The sequence below is a fragment of the Lepidochelys kempii genome, chromosome 4, assembly GCF_965140265.1.
Source record: "Lepidochelys kempii isolate rLepKem1 chromosome 4, rLepKem1.hap2, whole genome shotgun sequence".
Classification (NCBI taxonomy): Eukaryota; Metazoa; Chordata; order Testudines; family Cheloniidae; genus Lepidochelys; species Lepidochelys kempii.
Genome location: NC_133259.1, coordinates 26,689,583 through 26,708,642, shown reverse-complemented (window position 1 = coordinate 26,708,642; position 19,060 = coordinate 26,689,583). Strand labels below are relative to the sequence as shown.

At 40.5% G+C, this 19,060-nt stretch overlaps 1 protein-coding gene across 1 annotated transcript in view; it reads right to left on the bottom strand.

Moving 5' to 3' along the window:
* MTTP (microsomal triglyceride transfer protein) overlaps nucleotides 1-14,639 on the bottom strand; it is a 38,776-nt gene extending 24,137 nt beyond the window's left edge. Inside the window, exons 1-6 of the mRNA XM_073340774.1 lie at nucleotides 14,121-14,639; nucleotides 8,025-8,212; nucleotides 6,370-6,513; nucleotides 3,587-3,694; nucleotides 2,534-2,650; nucleotides 854-993 (exon numbers count right to left, since the gene is read on the bottom strand). Of these exons, the coding sequence (XP_073196875.1) occupies nucleotides 854-993; nucleotides 2,534-2,650; nucleotides 3,587-3,694; nucleotides 6,370-6,513; nucleotides 8,025-8,212; nucleotides 14,121-14,181 (758 nt within the window). The 5' untranslated portion in view covers nucleotides 14,182-14,639. The remainder of the gene's footprint in view (nucleotides 1-853; nucleotides 994-2,533; nucleotides 2,651-3,586; nucleotides 3,695-6,369; nucleotides 6,514-8,024; nucleotides 8,213-14,120) is intronic.
* Nucleotides 14,640-19,060: the final 4,421 nt, after the last annotated feature.

The following is a 19,060-nucleotide window of genomic DNA, read 5'->3' as shown; positions in this document are numbered from 1 at the left end:
GAACCAATTCATTGGATATGAATGCCTCCAAACTCTGGTGGATCTAGGAGTCTGGACTCAGACATTGTTCCAAATTTTGCAGTTCATCCCGATCTATATAACAGGCCATGATCCAAACACCTCTGAACTTTCAGATGCTGGAAGTCTAGATGTGGAGATGCATCTTGCAGCTTGGGTCAATCTCTGTTTAAAATTCTACTAAAGAAATGAGAGGATGCAGAAATGGAATGACTCCAAAACTGGAATGTTGTTATGGCTTAATACCTCCATTAAGAATGTGATCAAAAACTGAAAAAATATCATTATCCAAAAAAATCAGCACTCTTTAAAAAAAAAAATTCATAGACACCCTGAATTTTTCAAAATGGTCTGACCAGCTTCAACTATTATTATTTCATTATTTATTATTTGCGGCATGATAGTACATTTGCGCCCCATTGAACTAGGTACTCCACAAACATATAGGTTGGACAGAAATCCTTTCTGAAGAGTTTATGGTCTTAGGCCATGATCGTGCAGACACTTTACTCACACTAGCAGTCTCATTGCAGTCAATGGCACTGCTTGCATGAATAAAATAAACATGTTTGCAGACGTGAGCCCTAATTTAAGACAAGACACCACAAGTGTGTATAACAAACAACAGGAAATAGTGAGGGAGGGAGAATGATGACAGAAGTGACTGCAAAGTATAGTTACATACACTGAATATATACACTAGTCGATGGTTTTCTATTTTTAATTATAAGGTTAAGTAAACATCTAAAATATATATAATTAATTATTCCTACCCAGCCATTATTAGTTGGATTTAACAGTTAAACATTTAAAAAAATCAAATTAGCCACCTTACTTGGAAACTATTTTGGCATTTGTCGTTTGCCGGAAATTCAGAGACAAAACATGATTCTCTTCTGCTCTCACAGATTTAATAAAGCTGTCTTCTAGGACATAAATTGTAGCAGATGTGACTTTTGTACTGACATCTAAAAGCTGAAAAATAATAACAAACAAGAAAATAGGGCCAGATCCTACAGTCCAAGGCAAAACTCTAACTGAACTAAGGCCCTGTTGAGGAATGTGGGACTGGGCCTGTCCCCCTGGTGTAGGAAAGAGATCTAAGCCCAGGATTGGGAGCCAAGATCTCCAGAGCTTTCATTTAATTTCTGACATGATTTCCTTATCTGTGACCATGAGCCAATCACTTCCCCGTTATGCCTCTCAAATATTTCATTGGCAAATTGCAATAATGCTTCCCTACCTCACAGAGGGTGGTGGGGAGAGAAACGGGGGGCTAGGGAATTGAATATTGCTGAAAAGACACTCAATAATTCGTAGATCAAGGTTTTTTCTTTTTTTTAAAGGCAACCACCAGAAAACAAGATTCTCGAGAAAATCAGTGGGGCAACTCCTAGGAGTCAGATTTCCTCATGTGAGTTGGTGTTGCAGGATCTGGCCCAACATTGTTGGCCTCCCATATCTAGAACATATTGTGGAAAGGAAACTAGCTATCTACTCTAATGACCTGTTCATAAACAACTTGAATTCTTTGTGGTAAGCTTGAAATACTAGGCGCTCAATGCTTAGGCCCAGCCACACTGCCCTCGGTGCAGGAGCCAAGAAGGAGCAGGGCAAATATGGCTGTATACCGCCTTTGTGCTTTATGGATCTCTACAGTGGACAAGGATTAGTTTGGGCTCTCGGGTTAGCTTGAGTACCCTTAGCCTGGCTCTAAGTTGCACTCATTAGTAACAGCCCAAAGGGGGCATTTATGCTAGCCATGGATCACTAGGGCACAGATGCTTTGTGGCCACATCCATACCATACCTCCTTTGTCATGCCAGGGGAACCAGCTGTGCAGTTCAGCCAAATTTACTACCTCCCTATGCCACCGAAGTGCCATATCGGGTTAGGGATCTGGCCCTACATCTGCAGTATGTACTAAACACATATATAATAGCTGGGGAAGGGTTTACAATTATTACTAGCTCTGCAAATATATAGAAGCTTTACCCACATAGAAAGAAACACATAATAATTAAAACCACAAAGAAGACAGGACATCCTGGAAGTCTCCATAGACACTGCAAGTAAAATACATCCTGGATCAGATCACCAGCAGGTATACATGTTCTAATTCCATTGATTTCAGTTGAACTATGACATTTTACACGGTTGAGGATCTACCCCCACATTTTCATTTGTTGGTAATGCACACAGTATTTTGCGGTAAAGCATATACTAGGAAGTCTCCTGCATGAAACATGCAGCTGTAGCATGCGCTCTACAATGCAAGGAAGGGAATAAATGAGAGCAAGTAAAGAGGGTATAATCAGAATGTATTTTAAGGTAAAACAAATAATGAACATTAAAATGACTTCCATTGGTCACACATATCTACCACTGCGTATGGGCAAACATCAAATAAACTATGGCTCAGAACTGGCTCTTTTAATTTTAGACATACTGACATGTTAGAATCTGACATGCTGATTCTTGTATTTATTTTTTTCAAAAATGAACCACATTGTACCTCATTATGGCTTGTAAATCCTGTCTTTTCGATTTCACAGGTGCCCAGGGCTTTAATTTTAGTCACTTGACTTTCTCGAGCATGGTAAGTAACATTGCATTTCCCAGAGACGTCCACCTTGAAAAAGGAAAAAGAAAAACTATTTTCAGTGTCACCCATTTCTCATTTGTTGTCATGTTTTTGATGTTTGTTTTTTCCCTCTCATACACGTACACCGTCTTTACTGGATGGCAGGCTTGCAATATTTGCAACCTGCAGGAGTCTTAACAGCATGTCCACGGGCAATTACTTGAATCAATCTGTTGTGCTATAGGGTGTACTCCAAAGATAATCTGTTTTCTTAATTCTTGGGTACTTGTGTGAGAGGTGGTGTATTGTCCGAGGTTGATTTTCATTTTGGGTTCATTGTTTTCTAGTTTGTGGGGGGGGTAAGAGAGGCTGCTGGTTTTATTTTTGTTTGTTTTTAACTTATGCAAAAAGTACTTTCTCTTGGATGGGCAAAAATTATTTTTTATTAGCGGCATGTGAAGCAAAGTAAACATTAATTTAACAAATGTGAATTTTCTAAACAGTTGATGATGATGATGATGATGATGGCACTGCATTTGCCTGTGCTGGAGTGAATTTTGGCAAGACTCTGGCCTTGTCCATGTTCCAAGTTTCATGAGCTTAGCTAACCCTGCATGGACACTCTTAATTCTATTTAAACCTCACTTATGTTGATTTAGTTTAAATTGATTCTTTAGTGAATTAAACAAAATTGAAACAAGGGACTTTTAAATCAAATTAAGTATGTCCACACAGGGGTAGCTCTGGTTTCACTAAATTAGTTTTTAAATCTTATAAAGTTAAACATCTGCAACTTTGAATGTAGCCAAACATAGTGTAACCAAAGGCTCCACCAATGATCTTTTCAATCACAAGTTCAAGTTTAAACAAAAGGACAAATTCTGTCCTGGCCTTTAAATACTCGTGAAGTCAATGGGAACCACATACATGCATTCAGGACTCTATCAATCTGATTATCTCTATATTGCTGATGTAGTACAGTACCTCCCTGGCAGCACCAGAGTGCAGCTGTATCTGAAATAGACTAGCCAGACCTCTCTTGAGATTTTGAACAACTGCAGGTTCATTTTTATAGGAGTAGAAGTTTTTAACCTGTGGAAACAAAAACAAACAGTAAATGTATACATCTGATTAAATCAGAGAAACACCACGTGATCCCCTGCAAACTTCCTTCCAATTTCTAGAGTTCAGCTCAGGAAACTGAGCTTATTTGACCTTATCCTGTAGTTTTTTCTTCAGCAAAACCCCACTGACTGCAGGATCCAGCCCATAACTGAAGCCTCTGGCAAAAACTAAAAAGGCCTCACTTGAGAGGACTTCCTGTGTGCTAATGAGAGAGAATTTAGAAGAGAAATGAGTAGAAGAGAAATGGAAAACTAAATATAAGATCACAAGTGGTTCACTCTTACATGCAGGTTAAAATGGGTCCCTTACAGCATTATTCTCTCAAAGATGTGTCCAAAAGTATCACATCCCATAGTAATCCCTCCCTTCGCACCCCATTCCCTCCCCGCATACATCTAGTACCCATTGCACTTTAACCACCAGTTACAATATGTCAGAATGAATCATAACTAAATCAGAGTTGGAGAGACTTAAATGACGTGTCAAGCATGCGCCAACCTTTGAACCACAAAGGAAGACTGTCCCTGTCTGAGCTTTTTCTCTAGTAACACAAGACTTTGCACCTTCAATGTGCATTTAAGGAGCTTTTATACTGCCCGTCTTCCTAGAAACTAAATGTAATCAATGTTATCTGTGTTAGTGTTGCAGCATTAGAGGGAACAGGCATGGAAGAGGAGATCCTGTCATTGTGACAGGGGATAGAGTAACATACTAGTTGGCAAGAAAAAGAGATTATAGAAAGTGCTACATGGAAAACAACATCTCAGCCTCTAGTAGGAGAGTTGCATCTGCCAACATATTTGCAGTGAATTGGGAGCAGAGGTATTTAGATTGTGCTATTTTGATACTTTAGTCATGGTTTAGAGATGCGTACAGTGGAGAGCCAGTGCCATCCTGTTCCTTTTTATGTTTTGTAAAACTAATGACGAGGCTAAATTTGAAACTTACTGAGCAGACCCAGTGGCATCTGCATCCGGGCAGGCCAAACTAACAGCCAGTGTATGTGCTCAGAATCTGTTTACAGCAGTAGGTGAAGATCTTTTGGGGGTTAGAGAGTCACAGCCCTTACTCAAGTTTGCAGAGGGCTGAAAAGGAGTGACCCCTCTGCTCAGCACAAGGCAGGTTTGTCACTGGCTGCAGTTGGGAGAGCAAGGGCTGCTCCCCTGATACACTCTGTTGTGAGCCAGTGGGTGGGAAGGGAATAGAGAGAGAGTGGGAGTAATCTTGGCTCCACCCTTCCCATCACTGGCCAGAGTAGTTGGCTGGACACAGTGGGGAAACTAAGCTGCTCCATGAAAGGAAACCAAGCTGCTCCATGAAACTAAGTTGCTCATACTCAAGTAACTTATTCCTTCCCCTGAGTAAATGGGAGCTCTCTCTGAGTCACAACGGGTTCTCTGAGCTGTTCCTGTGGCAGCTATGTGCTGCCCTTTACTCGGGACAAGTTGTAAAATCACAATCCAGCCCATTGCCAGTGGGAGAGGAAACACTTTTTTTTTCTTCCTGATTCTTGATGAAATCCCACAGTACAGGAACAACACAGAATATTTCAGATTTTCAATCTCAGGATATTTTATCTAATTATTTTGTAACCAGTGGAGGCTCTACATGATGATCTGACACGAGTGCTGTGTTGAATGGTGATCTCAGATAAAATTTTCATAAACACGTGACTTACAACCTAGGCCACATTTTCAAAAGTGAATTAGGCAGTCGGGAGCCTACATCTCATTGAAATCATTGAAGATTCAGGGTTTTGGATATCCTACCTGATGAACTTATCTGACTATAATAATTTGAACTAACACTGCTATAGCCAGTACGGATATACTCAAGTACTCACCAGAGTGATTAACATTGCTCCAGACTAGACTCAGTATTGTCTACCTTCATGGTAAATAATATCTCCTCTTCTCCCTCTACCTCTTGGGTGAAATCCTGGCCCCAGTGAAATCAGTGACAAAACTCCTATTGATTTCAGTAGAACAAGGATTTCATCCCTTATCATTGCACGATATCATTCAGTTTTGCAGCTTCAGTTACTGCCTGTATACCGATAACTCCCCAATCTACCTTCCCCTCTCTGTTCCTCTGGGATGCCGTGGCCTGCTCTCTCTGCTGTGCTATGCCCAGCAGCTCTGTGGGCTGGAGGGGGTGCAGCCATGGCTTTGCTTTCTCCTGGCCCTCTTTGCATAATTGCATGTCCCCAGATGTGCACAAGAAAGCAGGGACTAGTTTTGGCTGGCCCCTTTGCAAGGTATTAAGAGCTGGTGTAAAGAGCTGCACAGAGGAAGCTATCTGCAATGCAAAAAAAGCCAGTTTTATTGGTCCTACCTCATAATTATGCTACATGTTCTTGAGTGACATCTCCTGGCACCTTCCCCATGAACAATTTACATATATACAGACATAGAGCCAGGAGCTGACGAGGTTCCTTATGTCCTCACCACAATGCACCCAAATAAGGGCAAGTCATAGTCTAGCCCAAAATGAATATATTTTATGTACAAAAATAAGACAGGATGGTGTATTAGTAACTCTAAAGAGACAACAAATTACTAAATGTTTTCATGCCAACAAGAAATGACTTGTTCAGGGCTTCTCCAAGGAATATGCATGAACTTTAAAAGGCAGGGACTTACCTTTCCACGGGTCCATTGAAGAACTATAGGCCTTTGTAAAGCTGACAGATATTCTTTTCCAATTATATTCTCTGAGTGTTTCCCTTTAAAGATGTTTTTTGCTGCTGGACGTTCATTCACATTTTCAATCTTAACATCTTTTATCTAGAAAAGTAAAAGCAAAAAAAAAAAAAACATAGGGAGCAACCATGCATTGGCAGGAGGATGGATGGACAAAATTACCTAAAAGGTCTTTTCATTCTGTTATTTGCCTTCTGTATCTGAGAGACAGATGTAGGGCAGATTTTCAAAAGAGAGTCAGAACCCACCACTGAAAAAAGATTTTTTCAGAACTGTGGCGGTTTAATGATGAGACAGAACACAGCTTTATGCAAGCAAGCAGGCTGGTTAGCTGAGACGGGCTGTTTTGCCCCCCCGCCTTTTACTTTTTTTTTTTTTTTTTTTTTAAGCATTACACACCGCTACCGCAAAAAGATACACAAAGGAATGTATGACGTTGATTAATATACTTATTTACCATTTTTTATTTACTACAATTTTGGTTCTTAGGCCTTGAGCCCAGGCTAAGAAAGCTTCCCACAGTTGCTGTCCCAACAATCAAGTTCTCATGGTTCATATCTAGCCCTTGTCCTTGGATAGAGCAATGTGTGCATTGCTTCTACAAAACAGTCAGGGTGTGCCCTGCCTGCTTCCAGGTGGAATAGCTAAACATGAACCCTTCACAGAACAGCTGAGCTCAGATGAAGGAACCTAACTGAAATGGCTAGATTTTTCAAAGTACCTAGCAAATCTCATTGTTCTCAACAAGAGCTGCTGGATGCTGAGCATGTCTGACAATCTGGCCAGCTCATGTCAGTGGCTAAATGGAAGCTGTTGGGTGCAGAGCTGTTGTGTTAATCTGGCCTGTAATGTTTTGGTACCACACAGTGAATTTATATTCTGTGGGCAGCTACTGAACCTACAAACTAATTTTAGTTGGTGGAACTCAGATAGGATGGCATGGTGATATGCTCATTTTCTAAAAAGAATTGTATCCCAACAGGAAACATTTCTTCAAGATCAATCTGCCTATGCTGTCAGTTAAACAGAATTTACTAGAATATCTGTGACTCTTAATAATGTTTACAACAGGGTCATATATAATGGCTATTTGATAAGGCAGTTAGATTTTTTTTGTATAGACAGACAAATCTTGGAAAACTCTTTATTTTTAGTTTGGATGGAGTTTTGTTTAGAATCTGAGCATCACTCCGGCAAAATATAACAACTCCAGTAAACAAAACATTACATGGTGCCAAAATATTACATATATTACATAGATATAATGGAGGACTTGTCATACAGTCAAAACTTAGAGATGGAAAGGACCTATTAGATGATCTTGTCCTCACGTGGATGTTCTCTGTAGCAACAGGAGGTACTCAGAGCCGTGCAGGGCCTGGCCTTTGCCTCAGATATATTGTTTCAGCAGGTGACAGATTTCTGGCTTGTAGGTGTACAACAATCTCTTTGTTTGAGTAATTCATCCCAATTTTCATAAACCCTTTAATTTACCATACATGTCACAAAGCAGCACACAATGCGAATTAGACTACTGAAAAAGGTGGGTTCTTAAAGTAATTTGCCTGCTTTTATATGTTTTTGAAAACTCCTACCATAATTTTGATCAACTGGTCATCATCGTTGTTGGGGTTTCTCCATACTAGGTTGACGTCCACACCGGATGAAATCCGGTAGCCCGCGCTATCCTCTGGTAATCCTTTAACCCTATCGATAAGCACTTCTGTTGAATAGGTGAATTTGTATAGCTTGTCATTATTTATTCTTGGTCCTGTAGTGTGCCCTGTGTGGAAAAAATGAGATGAAAAATGCACATGGCATCATTTTAGCAATAACCACAGACCCAAATGATCTGTCATTTTCTCTCTCAAACATGTAGAATCAGCTTTAGAAGAACTAAAGACCTTTTCTCTAACAAAGGATTCCATGTCTGATCCTGCAACCTTTACTGAGTTACATTGACTTTGATGGGACTGCTTTTTCTGAGTTTGGCAATTTGACCAGAATGTCCATAAAAATCTTTGTAACTTTACACAGAGATATTAGAAGGTTTGGCTTAAGTTCCAATTCTTCCCTTCGGATAGGTTTTTTTTAAAAATGAATGCAGAGTGAGCTCAGAATATAAAGAATTTTCTATCACTAGAAAGCAATCTGTTTGGCAACCTGAGAAGTGCTGAGTGCCCTGATCTCCCATGGGAGTTAATGGAAGTTGAAGGCACTCAGCCTATATTAGGAATCACTCCTCATCTTTCAGGACCTTGCCTGTAGTCATTGTATTGAGACTCCATCCAAGGGATGACACAAATGAAAGTAATGAAGATCAGTAGAAAGCTGCTTTTTTCACTCAGAGCAGTAAACCCATTTTCTTCAAATAAAATACATGTCTCTGGGAGTTATCACTTGATTTTGTTACACTTAGACCCCACAATGTATTTTAAAAGACACATCCCCCCATACACCAATAAATAAATAAAATAAAATCACAGATGCAGCTTTCAAATTAGGCATCTAATTTAGGGCACCCCCTGCCATAGGTGTGCTCCCACTGATATTTCCAGCGCTTCTGCACCAGCAAAAATGACACACATTATTCCCCAGCAGTTCAGCTCTGCTATTGCTTATGTAAGCTGATGCTGGAGTGTGTAGACAAGGCTCAAGGGTTTTTTCCACCATCTCAGCTAACCTTGCCTATAGTGCCCAATGCCCTATTTCCTCCTCCCTTCCCCCTTCTCCTCTGCACTGCTACGGCAGGGGGACACATCACACCCCAGTTCCACTGTCAAGGATCCCTCTCCAGCCTCAGAAGTGGGAGCTAGCTTTGGCTCTACGGGCCTGATTTGAGAATCACACTGCATGGAGGTTTCACTCACTTTAATTGCAGCACGCGGAACAGTTATACCATTTGATCCATAAAGTGTTTGTTGTTAAGAGAATGCTATCAATTGGAATTTTTTAACTGACTTTAAAAAAACCAAAGGTTTCTGGTAGCAAATCCTTTAAATACTATGCCCTGAAATAAATGTATAAAATTCCCTTTAAATAAATGTTTACAAGGGTTTTTCTCCTCTCTTGTTGATGGTTATAAAGGTCTCTTGTGTACAAGGGAGTATTGACTAATTCACTCATCATATAGAGGCTGGTGCTGGAGATAGGACGTGAAACTGACTGACTACATACAAATTGCTGCCAACAGGGGTGCTGGAACAATTTGTATTGTGAGGGTGCTGAGAGCCATTGAACCAAACTGTAAACCCTGGATATAATAGAAACCACTTCAAGCCAGGGGGTGGGGCAGCACCCCCAGTTTCAGCACCTCTGGCTGCCAAAGGCACAAAGTAAACTAACGACAAAAATGAGATCCCTCCTCCCCCTTGCCCTCCAAATTACTTTGTTATAATGATTTGATGTTCTATTTGTAACTAAAGAGCTGAGTCTTACTCGGCTCCAATCCTATACCAATGGGAGCCTTGCCATGGACTTCAGTGGGTGCAGGATCAGACATTTAAACTGAAGAAGCTGCATTCAAACCTCTGCAACGAAGTTCAACCAGACAAGGTCGCATTGTTTTCTACAGGAGGGATGAGTAAGTCTCTTGGCAAACACAGAAAAGGAAAATCAGCCACACCACCTCAGACAGATTCTCAAACCAACTGGAACTCAGTCAGTGTGTTCTGTGTTCCTGTCAGAGAATTGACAGTACCAGGGTTTCCCAATTTGTATAATGTCTTGCACCATTTGATATGACTTGGCCAAATAAAAGTTTCAATACATCTAATCAAGAAAAAATGCAAAGTATTTGTTTGTTCAAATGGCAGGTAAAAGTTTAAATTCTTCCTTTGATTAGATACGTGTTGGAGATCCACCATGACAGGATGGATTTCTTTTTTAAAAAATCAAGTTAATTTCATAAGTTTAAAAAAAAATCTCTCAAGGCACTTTCCACTCCCTTTTTTTGGTCAAATTTTTTCAGATGTGATAGTCACTAGCATGCTAAGGTAGAGTCGAAGGGAACCGAAACATACTTCTCGAAGGGATGCTGTACCCCCAAAGAGCCAGAACTTTAGCCACTGTAAATTGACATAGCACCATAGAAGTTCAATAGAACAACACTGATTTGCACCAGCTGAGGATCTGGCCCTGAGATTTTGCAGTCCCTGATGTTGAGAACTACTACCTAGAGCTGAAAGTTGGGGCTGTCGTCTCACTATCTTGCTACTGTAATGATGCTGGGAAGCACTTCCTTGTAGGCCAGAGGTTTTTCTTTAAAAATAAGTGCTTTAAAAATAAAGGGCCTGCTCCTGTAAGGGTCTGCGAGTGCTTCCTGTGACGTGCTGAGCATCCTCTGCTCCCATCAATGTCAGTGGCATAAAAGCTTGTCAACACCTATCAGGAACAGACCCCAATTCCTGGAAATAAATCTTTGCTGAAGACCCATGGCTTGTTTTAAGTGTATTGTAACTTAGTACCAATTACACTGTTGAGTATTTAATATTTATTGAGAGTGGGGTAGTGCAGTGTGCTAGGTGCTTTCTAACCACAGAAGATGATGCTGTACTTACCCCTGAGGGCATTCACTCTAAAAAGGCAAAGACATGAAGGGTGGGGGAAAGGACATGTGAGTAAAATGATCAGGGCGATGATAGACTGGTCTTGTTAGTTACAGCATAGGATTGTTTGTTCTCTTTTTACATTTTTCTTAGGTTTAAACTCCGTACAATCCCCTTTCCCCACCCTTCCTCCACAAATTCAGCCCATGTGTATTTTTCTATAGTAGTTCTCATTTAATATTCCCTTTGTGCCCTCCCCGCCCTACACTGGATCCCCTCCACATGCAGAGGAGCAGTTCACTCCTGCAGGAAACAGATACGCAAACGACTTCACCAGCTAGTTTCTCCTGGTAGTCATGGAAGCAATGAGTGTCTGGGAGGGACTGAAATGTGGGGAGGAGAGTGGCTTTATGCACCAGCTTTGCAAGGGCATTCCATGCATAGGAGGCAGCATGGAAGAAAGTACAGACAGTTGCTGGAGAAGCAGACACACAGGTCACAAAGCCGAAGAGGGGTTGTGGTGGGAAGATCTGATAAGACTAAGAGACTAGGGAGGGCAAGTAGGGAAGGGGACAATCAGGAGAAGCATGAATTTATTGCAGTAGAAAAGGGGAAGCCAGCAGAGATTAAAGGGGCAGTAGGGTAACGTGGCTAGATTAACAGGCAAAGAAGATATTAACAGCTGTGTTTTATGTGGACTGGGTGATGTTATGTGCAAAACCGATACCCAAGCTAGCTTTTACAAAATACACATACTATTTCCATCGTAAGAAAAATAGCAGTACTGTTTAGGTAAATAATTAAATCATGATGGTGTATAATATAGAAGGTTATGCTGCATTTCTGTTCCTAGCCAATAGAAACCTCTCTCAAAAATCAGAGACTTAATATTATGCTGCCTTTCGGAGATCTGTACTGTACTGTCAGTCCTACATAATGTTGTGATGTTTATTCCTTTGATCCTATTTCCATTGCAGTCAATGGCAAAACCCTCACTGACTTAAAGGGGACCAGGACTGGACCCAGAGACAGCATTCTGCTCTGCTGTGTCGGGGTCAGAAATGCCTGCGTGGACTGTGTCGCTTTCAAGGTGGAGTGCATAACACATAGTTTGACTAGTAATGTTAAGTGTCTGTCATTAAGGGTAACATGCCAATTCTATAATTAAATTATGATAGTGTACAATACAGAAGGTTACACTGCATGAGCAGAGACAGCTGTCAAATCCTGTGCCTTTTATTAATACATTTGGCATGCACAACATGTGCATCTCTAACCACTAACTGGCTCTAAGACCATAAATTACATTTGCCAGTTCTTATGATATTGGATACCTTTAAAAAAACGAAAGCCATCAAGCTATTTATTTGAAAACATTTTAAAAATGTAACTAAAGCTAGAAATGTATCGTGTGCAATTATCCGACTGACTTGAATGTACAGAATACTCCATAAGTATTTTAAAGAGGCAGCACAGTCTGGTGGACTGAGAGCCAAGAACTGAATTCTAATCCCAGCTCTGCTGTTGATTCACCCTCTGGCCTTGGGCAAATCACTTAACCTCTCTGAGTTTCAGCTTCCCCATCTGTGCAATGGAAATAATGATTTATCACGGGGCTGTTTTGAGAACTACTGAATGAGTTAATGTTTGCACAGCATGTTGGAGATGTAAAGTGCTAAGTATTTTTATTCCATATTCCTTTACATTGGGCTAGCTTGGCTAAAATAACTATCTCAGAAGCTGAGAGTAGCAAATACTAGAGGTACAGCATGTTGGTTGAGTAGTTATATAATAAGATCGTTTTGGCAGCATGGTGAAATTCACCTGCTGGTAGAGGGATTGTATGATGAGCCCTGTGCTTTGCCACTTCTGTGAGGGAAAAGGTGAGCAGAGAAGATGCACAGGGAGCTTCTGCATCCATTGTAAACTGAGGAGGTGGGCTGTGTGCTGGTTCCACATTTACTGGTGTGGAAGAGAGCAATGGGGCCCAAGTGACAGTGAGCTGGAGAAGCAGCACTTGGTCTGTGCTTGCACAGATCCAATGGCCTGGATTCTCTACATGAGGGACAGGGAGGGGCAGTAACAACTAGCCCATCCCACAGGCTACCCTACAGCCTGGCCTAATAATGGATGGTTAATTAATATGGATGTAGGGTATCTGCATAAAACTATATTAATTACCATTTATTTGAGTTTTAAGAATATGGCCCTCGAAGTACAGACTCATAGAACAGAATGCTCTTGCATCATTTTCACCCAAAATGTTGATTGCTTTGGCCTAAAAGTCTTGTAAATTTAATCCAAACAGTGGCAGAATATCCCCCCATAGGCACTGTGTGAGACAACTTCTATCCCATAGGCTGGTGACACGGAAGTGTGCAGAGGGGCTGCAGGGGATTCCTGTGTGTGGATTTTGTACCCCTGACTCTTGTGCAGGAGACCTGCGTAAAACCATTTTATGTGGGCACCCAGAACTTCACCCTGAGAGCAGATCCAGCTCCAACTCCCATTCAAGTTAGTGGGAGTCTTTTTATTGATTTTAATGGGAGCTGGAAAAACCACATAGTGCTCAGTTATGCAGAGCTGAGCACTCTGGCTCTGATCCATGAAAGCTCTTAAACAAGTGCTTAACTTTAAGCATGTGAGTAGTGCCTTTGAAGTCAAAGGAACTACTTTTATGTGCTTTGCTGGATCAGGGCCAGTGTTCAACCCCTTGCAGGATTTAGCCTAAAATGGAAATCGTAGTAGTACTTTGCTCTTCTATGGCATTTTAAAATCTGTAGATCTCAAAATGCTTTACAAAGGAGGATAAGTATCATTAGCCTCATTTAACAACTGGGAAGCGGAGAGGTGAAATGACTTGCCCCAGGTCACTGGTAATGCCAAGACTAGAAGCCAGGTCTTCTGACTTCTAGGCCAGTGCCACATGCACTTGACCCCTTTGCCTTTTCTATAAACTGGGTGAAACTAACATTACAAGTGCGTGTGCTGCATATTTATTTTCATTTAGTAAATCCATTTAAAAATTCTGCTCCTCGAGAACCCCTTTAGTATAAGATCTTCCTTTCTTATGTAAAAAATATACCACTGTACATTCACCACTGCTACCACCAAAAGATTAATAAAAAAACAGTGTAGACCTACCTTTAACAGAGGCGGAGTTTGTGGAAAAGATGCAGAGGAAAAGCACAGTAAGAAGAATCATGTTTGACTCTTCTGAGCTCTTGACTATAGCATTAAATGTTAAAACTACCAAGAAGTGAACTCTTCAGCTGGGAGTGAAGTTTGCAAAGAGAGCCTCTGAATCTGCAACTGTGTTTATCTAGATGTAGTAAAGGTCAGATTCCAAATTCCATACTCAGGTACTAAGTTCATTGATGGTCTTCCGTTAATCATTCACAACTGAGGTAATTGGGGCTTTTACCTATTTTATTGTTCACCTCAGTTTTCATTTTTGAATATTAATCAGATTCAGCCTGTACAAGCTCCTCTTCCCCAAGTCTGCAGAGTCAATGCTCTATTTTGGAGAGGGTGAGTGGAATGAGCCATTGCCTCCCTTAAACCACCAGGCTTAAACCAAGATAATGATGGCCTTATGTTACTTCCACATCTGTGGCATGAAACACTCCCCAACCCCAATGCAAGGGTGGGAAGATTGAGGCAGACAGAGGCTTATGTGGAGACCATAGCAACACATTTCCTTAAGGAATGTGGGGCCAGAAAGTAGGACTGGTTCTCCTTACAAGAGTCCTAATGTTGGATGGATTTCCCAAGATCCCAGATTTCCCTGCAGATTTTCAGTACACCAGTGGCTTTGGAGGGTCAAGCCTACTTCACATTCTGTAAGAGGACCACTCATCTCAGCTTAGAACAGTGATTCTCAAACTTTTGTACTGATAGCCCCTATCACATACCAATCCTTTGACTGCGACCCCCCTTATAAATGAAAAACACTTTTTTATATATTTAACACCATTAGAAATGCTGGATGCAAAGCGGGGTTTGGGGTGGAGGCTGACAGCTTGCGACCCCACATGTAATAACCTCACATTAATATTAATAACCTCCTGACCCCCAGTTTGAGAACCCCTGGCTTAGAAGATAGGTGGAAACTGATTTTCAATTTCTAATGTGTCCTAGCACCTACATGGGCCTTTCCCTTGTAGGGAATATAACCGTTTATTTTGATGTTTAGGGTCAAATTCTGCCTTTAGTTACACCTGAGCAAATCCAGTGCAGTCAACAATATTTAATGTATGTAACTGAAGGCAGAAATTGTTTCCTAGGGTACAAATTTGAAATAGGTTTGAGTGGAGCTTTCTTTGCAAGTCTGGTGCAAGGCTGCCAGCTGGTTACGTTTCCCGTGGTAGTTTTAATTTATATTATACCTTCTATGTGATATGCTCTTGCATTACAAGAGTTGCATAACATATGACTATTTCTCGATTGCAGCTGATATTCCTGCTGTGTTCTCTATTGCTTGGAAAGCATAGAACTTTGCAAACTGCTGTACTCTTTGGAAACTGAATAATCTGAAGCAAATACTCACCAGCAACCACATACCACACAACAGAACCACTAACCCAGGAACCTATCCTTGCAACAAAGCCCGTTGCCAACTGTGTCCACATATCTATTCAGGGGACACCATCATAGGGCCTAATCACATCAGCCACACTATCAGAGGCTTGTTCACCTGCACATCTACCAATGTGATATATGCCATCATGTGCCAGCAATGCCCCTCTGCCATGTACATTGGTCAAACTGGACCGTCTCTACGTAAAAGAATAAATGGACACAAATCAGATGTCAAGAATTATAACATTCATAAACCAGTCGGAGAACACTTCAATCTCTCTGGTCACTCGATTACAGACCTAAAAGTCGCAATATTACAACAAAAAGACTTCAAAAACAGACTCCAACGAGAGACAGCTGAACTGGAATTAATTTGCAAACTGGATACAGTTAACTTAGGCTTGAATAGAGACTGGGAGTGGATGGGTCATTACACAAAGTAAAACTATTTCCCCATGTTTATTTCCGCTCCCCACCCCCCCAGACGTTCTTGTCAACTGCTGGAAATGGCCCACCTTGATTATCACTACAAAAGGTTTTCTCCCCCCCCAAGGAGTGGCAAGGAGTACTTGTGGCACCTTAGAGACTAACCAATTTATTTGAGCATAAGCTTTCGTGAGCTACAGCTCACTTCATCAGATGCAACCGATTTATACTCAGATAAATTTGTTAGTCTCTAAGGTGCCACAAGTACTCCTTTTCTTTTTGTGAATACAGACTAACATGGCTGCTACTCTGAAACCTCTCCTTACAGTGTGTATGATAACATCCATTGTTTCAAATTCTCTGTGTATATAAATCTCCCCAATGTATTTTCAACTGAATGCATCCGATGAAGTGAGCTTAGCTCATGAAAGCTTATGCTCAAATAAATTGGTTAGTCTCTAAGGTGCCACAAGTACTCCTTTTCTTTTTGTGAATACAGACTAACACGGCTGCTACTCTGAAACCTGAATAATCTGTCACCTTGCACAGGTAATTTTATGGTTGGTGAGAGCATGGAAATGTAGATTCTGGGCTGGAAATGTTGAGGTATGGAATTTTGTCTCCAAAGGAGAGTTATGTCTGTTTTTTTTTCCCTGTGGAAATGCCTTATCAGCTTTTTGCATATTTTTTACATCTTTGGAATTTAATCAAGAAATATATTTCATACATCTTGTCCATCCTTAAAATAAAGTCAAGAAGAGTGTCGTTTAAACAGTTAAAACATTAGGAGCCAAATCGTCAGTTGGTGTAAATCAGTTTATATCCTGTGAAGTCAATGGAGCTATGGCAATTTACACAAGCCAAGGATCTGGACACTGTACCTCTATTGGTAGATAGTGTGTGTGTGTGTGTGTATTCTACTCAAAAACAGAGGGCTTAATTCTAATCTCAATTATACTCGGTACAAATCAGGAGTAAATCCACTGACATCAAGGGAATTAACATTAGAACTGACTTTTAGGGGTAAATCCTGCACCCACTGAAATCAGTGGAAGTATTTACAGCTGAATTCAGTGGGTGCAGGACTGGCCACTTAATATACACCTCAGTTAAGCCCTGTTGGCATGTGTTCCAGGGTTAAAGTACTACTGTTGTCACCTATATTCCAGAGTCCAAACAATAAACTTATTATTACCTAATAAAACTTATTACACTCCTTTTGCTCATTTGAGTTCAATGAAATAGTCTGCTGTTCTTCACAAAAGATGGAGTGAAATTTTAATTTTTCTCTAATCTATCCCAATCAAAATCTTAGAAGAAGGGGGTCACTCTAAAAGCATGTCTGTATTAGGTGAATTACTTGTTGGTCATAATAATGAACTAGTGTGACTGAACATGTTGTAGTTGCAAGGGTTGCCAAGAACAAACCACACTGATTTAGCTATACACCATGAGGGCAAAGAGTTTTACAATAGGTAATTTTATAGTATAGACAATGCTTCAGAGGAGTGGAAGTAGGAGGTTATGTCAACCAGAATCCAGGGTAGGAAGCTCTGAGGAAATATGGCTACACACCCCATATGGTTTGTACTTTTCTGTTTTGTTGTTCTCAGTGTGAGATAACCCAGAAGAACCTCTGCAATCAAACCTTATCCAGAGACTGATTTCTGTGTACAAACCTGTCTCCAGTTTTCTCTCTCATTGTTCTGCAACTTGCCCTGCAACATCACCTTCTCTATAGATGTTCTTATTATTACATAATATCATTGGGCTGCTGGTTTTTAGCTGCTCCTGTGTTTAGTTTGCCTCTTATATTTTTGCTTAATTTGTTTTTTTATTTAGTTGTTGATACTTTTTGTATTCAGTGTACTTTTGTTCACGCAAACTCACTTTTTAAATTAACATCTTCAAGGTTCACATTGGACTCTATCAGAATACTTAAGTCTAGCACTGTTTTTGAGCTATTTCAACTGTTTGGGCCATCAGTGTACCCTGTCACCACTTAGCACTGTGACAGATTTTAGACCAGAATGGTTTCATTGCCCCACTACTGCCATTTAAAGAAACATAGGTTTGGATCCAAAATGCTGCCATCCTAGAAAATCAGAAAGTGTGGGGGGGGAGGGGAATGTTTTGCTAATCAAAACCTTTGAGGATCTTCACACTCCTAAGAAAAAAAAAGGAGTTGAATGCTGCTGCTTTTTTAAAAACAAAACACACACAGAAAGAAAGAGAACCAAACAAAAACAAACGGGCTTTGTCAGCAACCAAACTGCAGCCCTTTAATGACCAAGTGAAAATGAAGGATTCTTTATCGGGACTGTGATGCAATTGAACTTGTGTGATTCTAGTATGTAAATCTAGATATAAATAGAAACATGGTGAGGTTTAAAACAGACAATAGCATAAGCAAATGTAAATCCAGGTTTTTTAAAGTAATCCAGATATATGGGGCCCCTGAGAAAATCAAATATTAAAAATTCTGCATATGGAGGAATTTGTGTACCAGCTAAAGGTAAATGTCTTACCATGGATACCACACTGTTTTGTGACTTCTAATATAGCAGAAATAAATCTGAAACCAACACTGTGACTGAAACGCAGTGTATATCTGGCACCAATGAAACTTGAGATAAGCATTAAGATACATGAAAAAGATACTATGGTTCCACAGACACATGTGTTTGCTGCCTTCGCATGTCTCAGTAACGGAGCTGGGAAAGTGTCACCATCTATACTGTCACGAAAGTGTACTTATGTCACATTTCACACACTGAACTCCAGAATAAACTCCAGTTCTATTGCGACATTCTTCCAGCATACTGTCTGGTTGGGAAAGATAAGAAGTGCATAGTGTACTTCAACTCCAATTGGGCAATGGCACTGCAGTCTTCAGAACTAAGTGATAATGCTAGTTGAATGTGAAATGTGAATAGTGTAACACTTTTTAAAGGGGTGAAATGGATATGTAATTGATTTTTTAAAACCATGGTTCTTCTCTGAAGAATGTGACACTATAAATAGAACACCTTCTTACTCCGTGTGCACTCAGTCATGTCACTAAAACCAGCAGATAA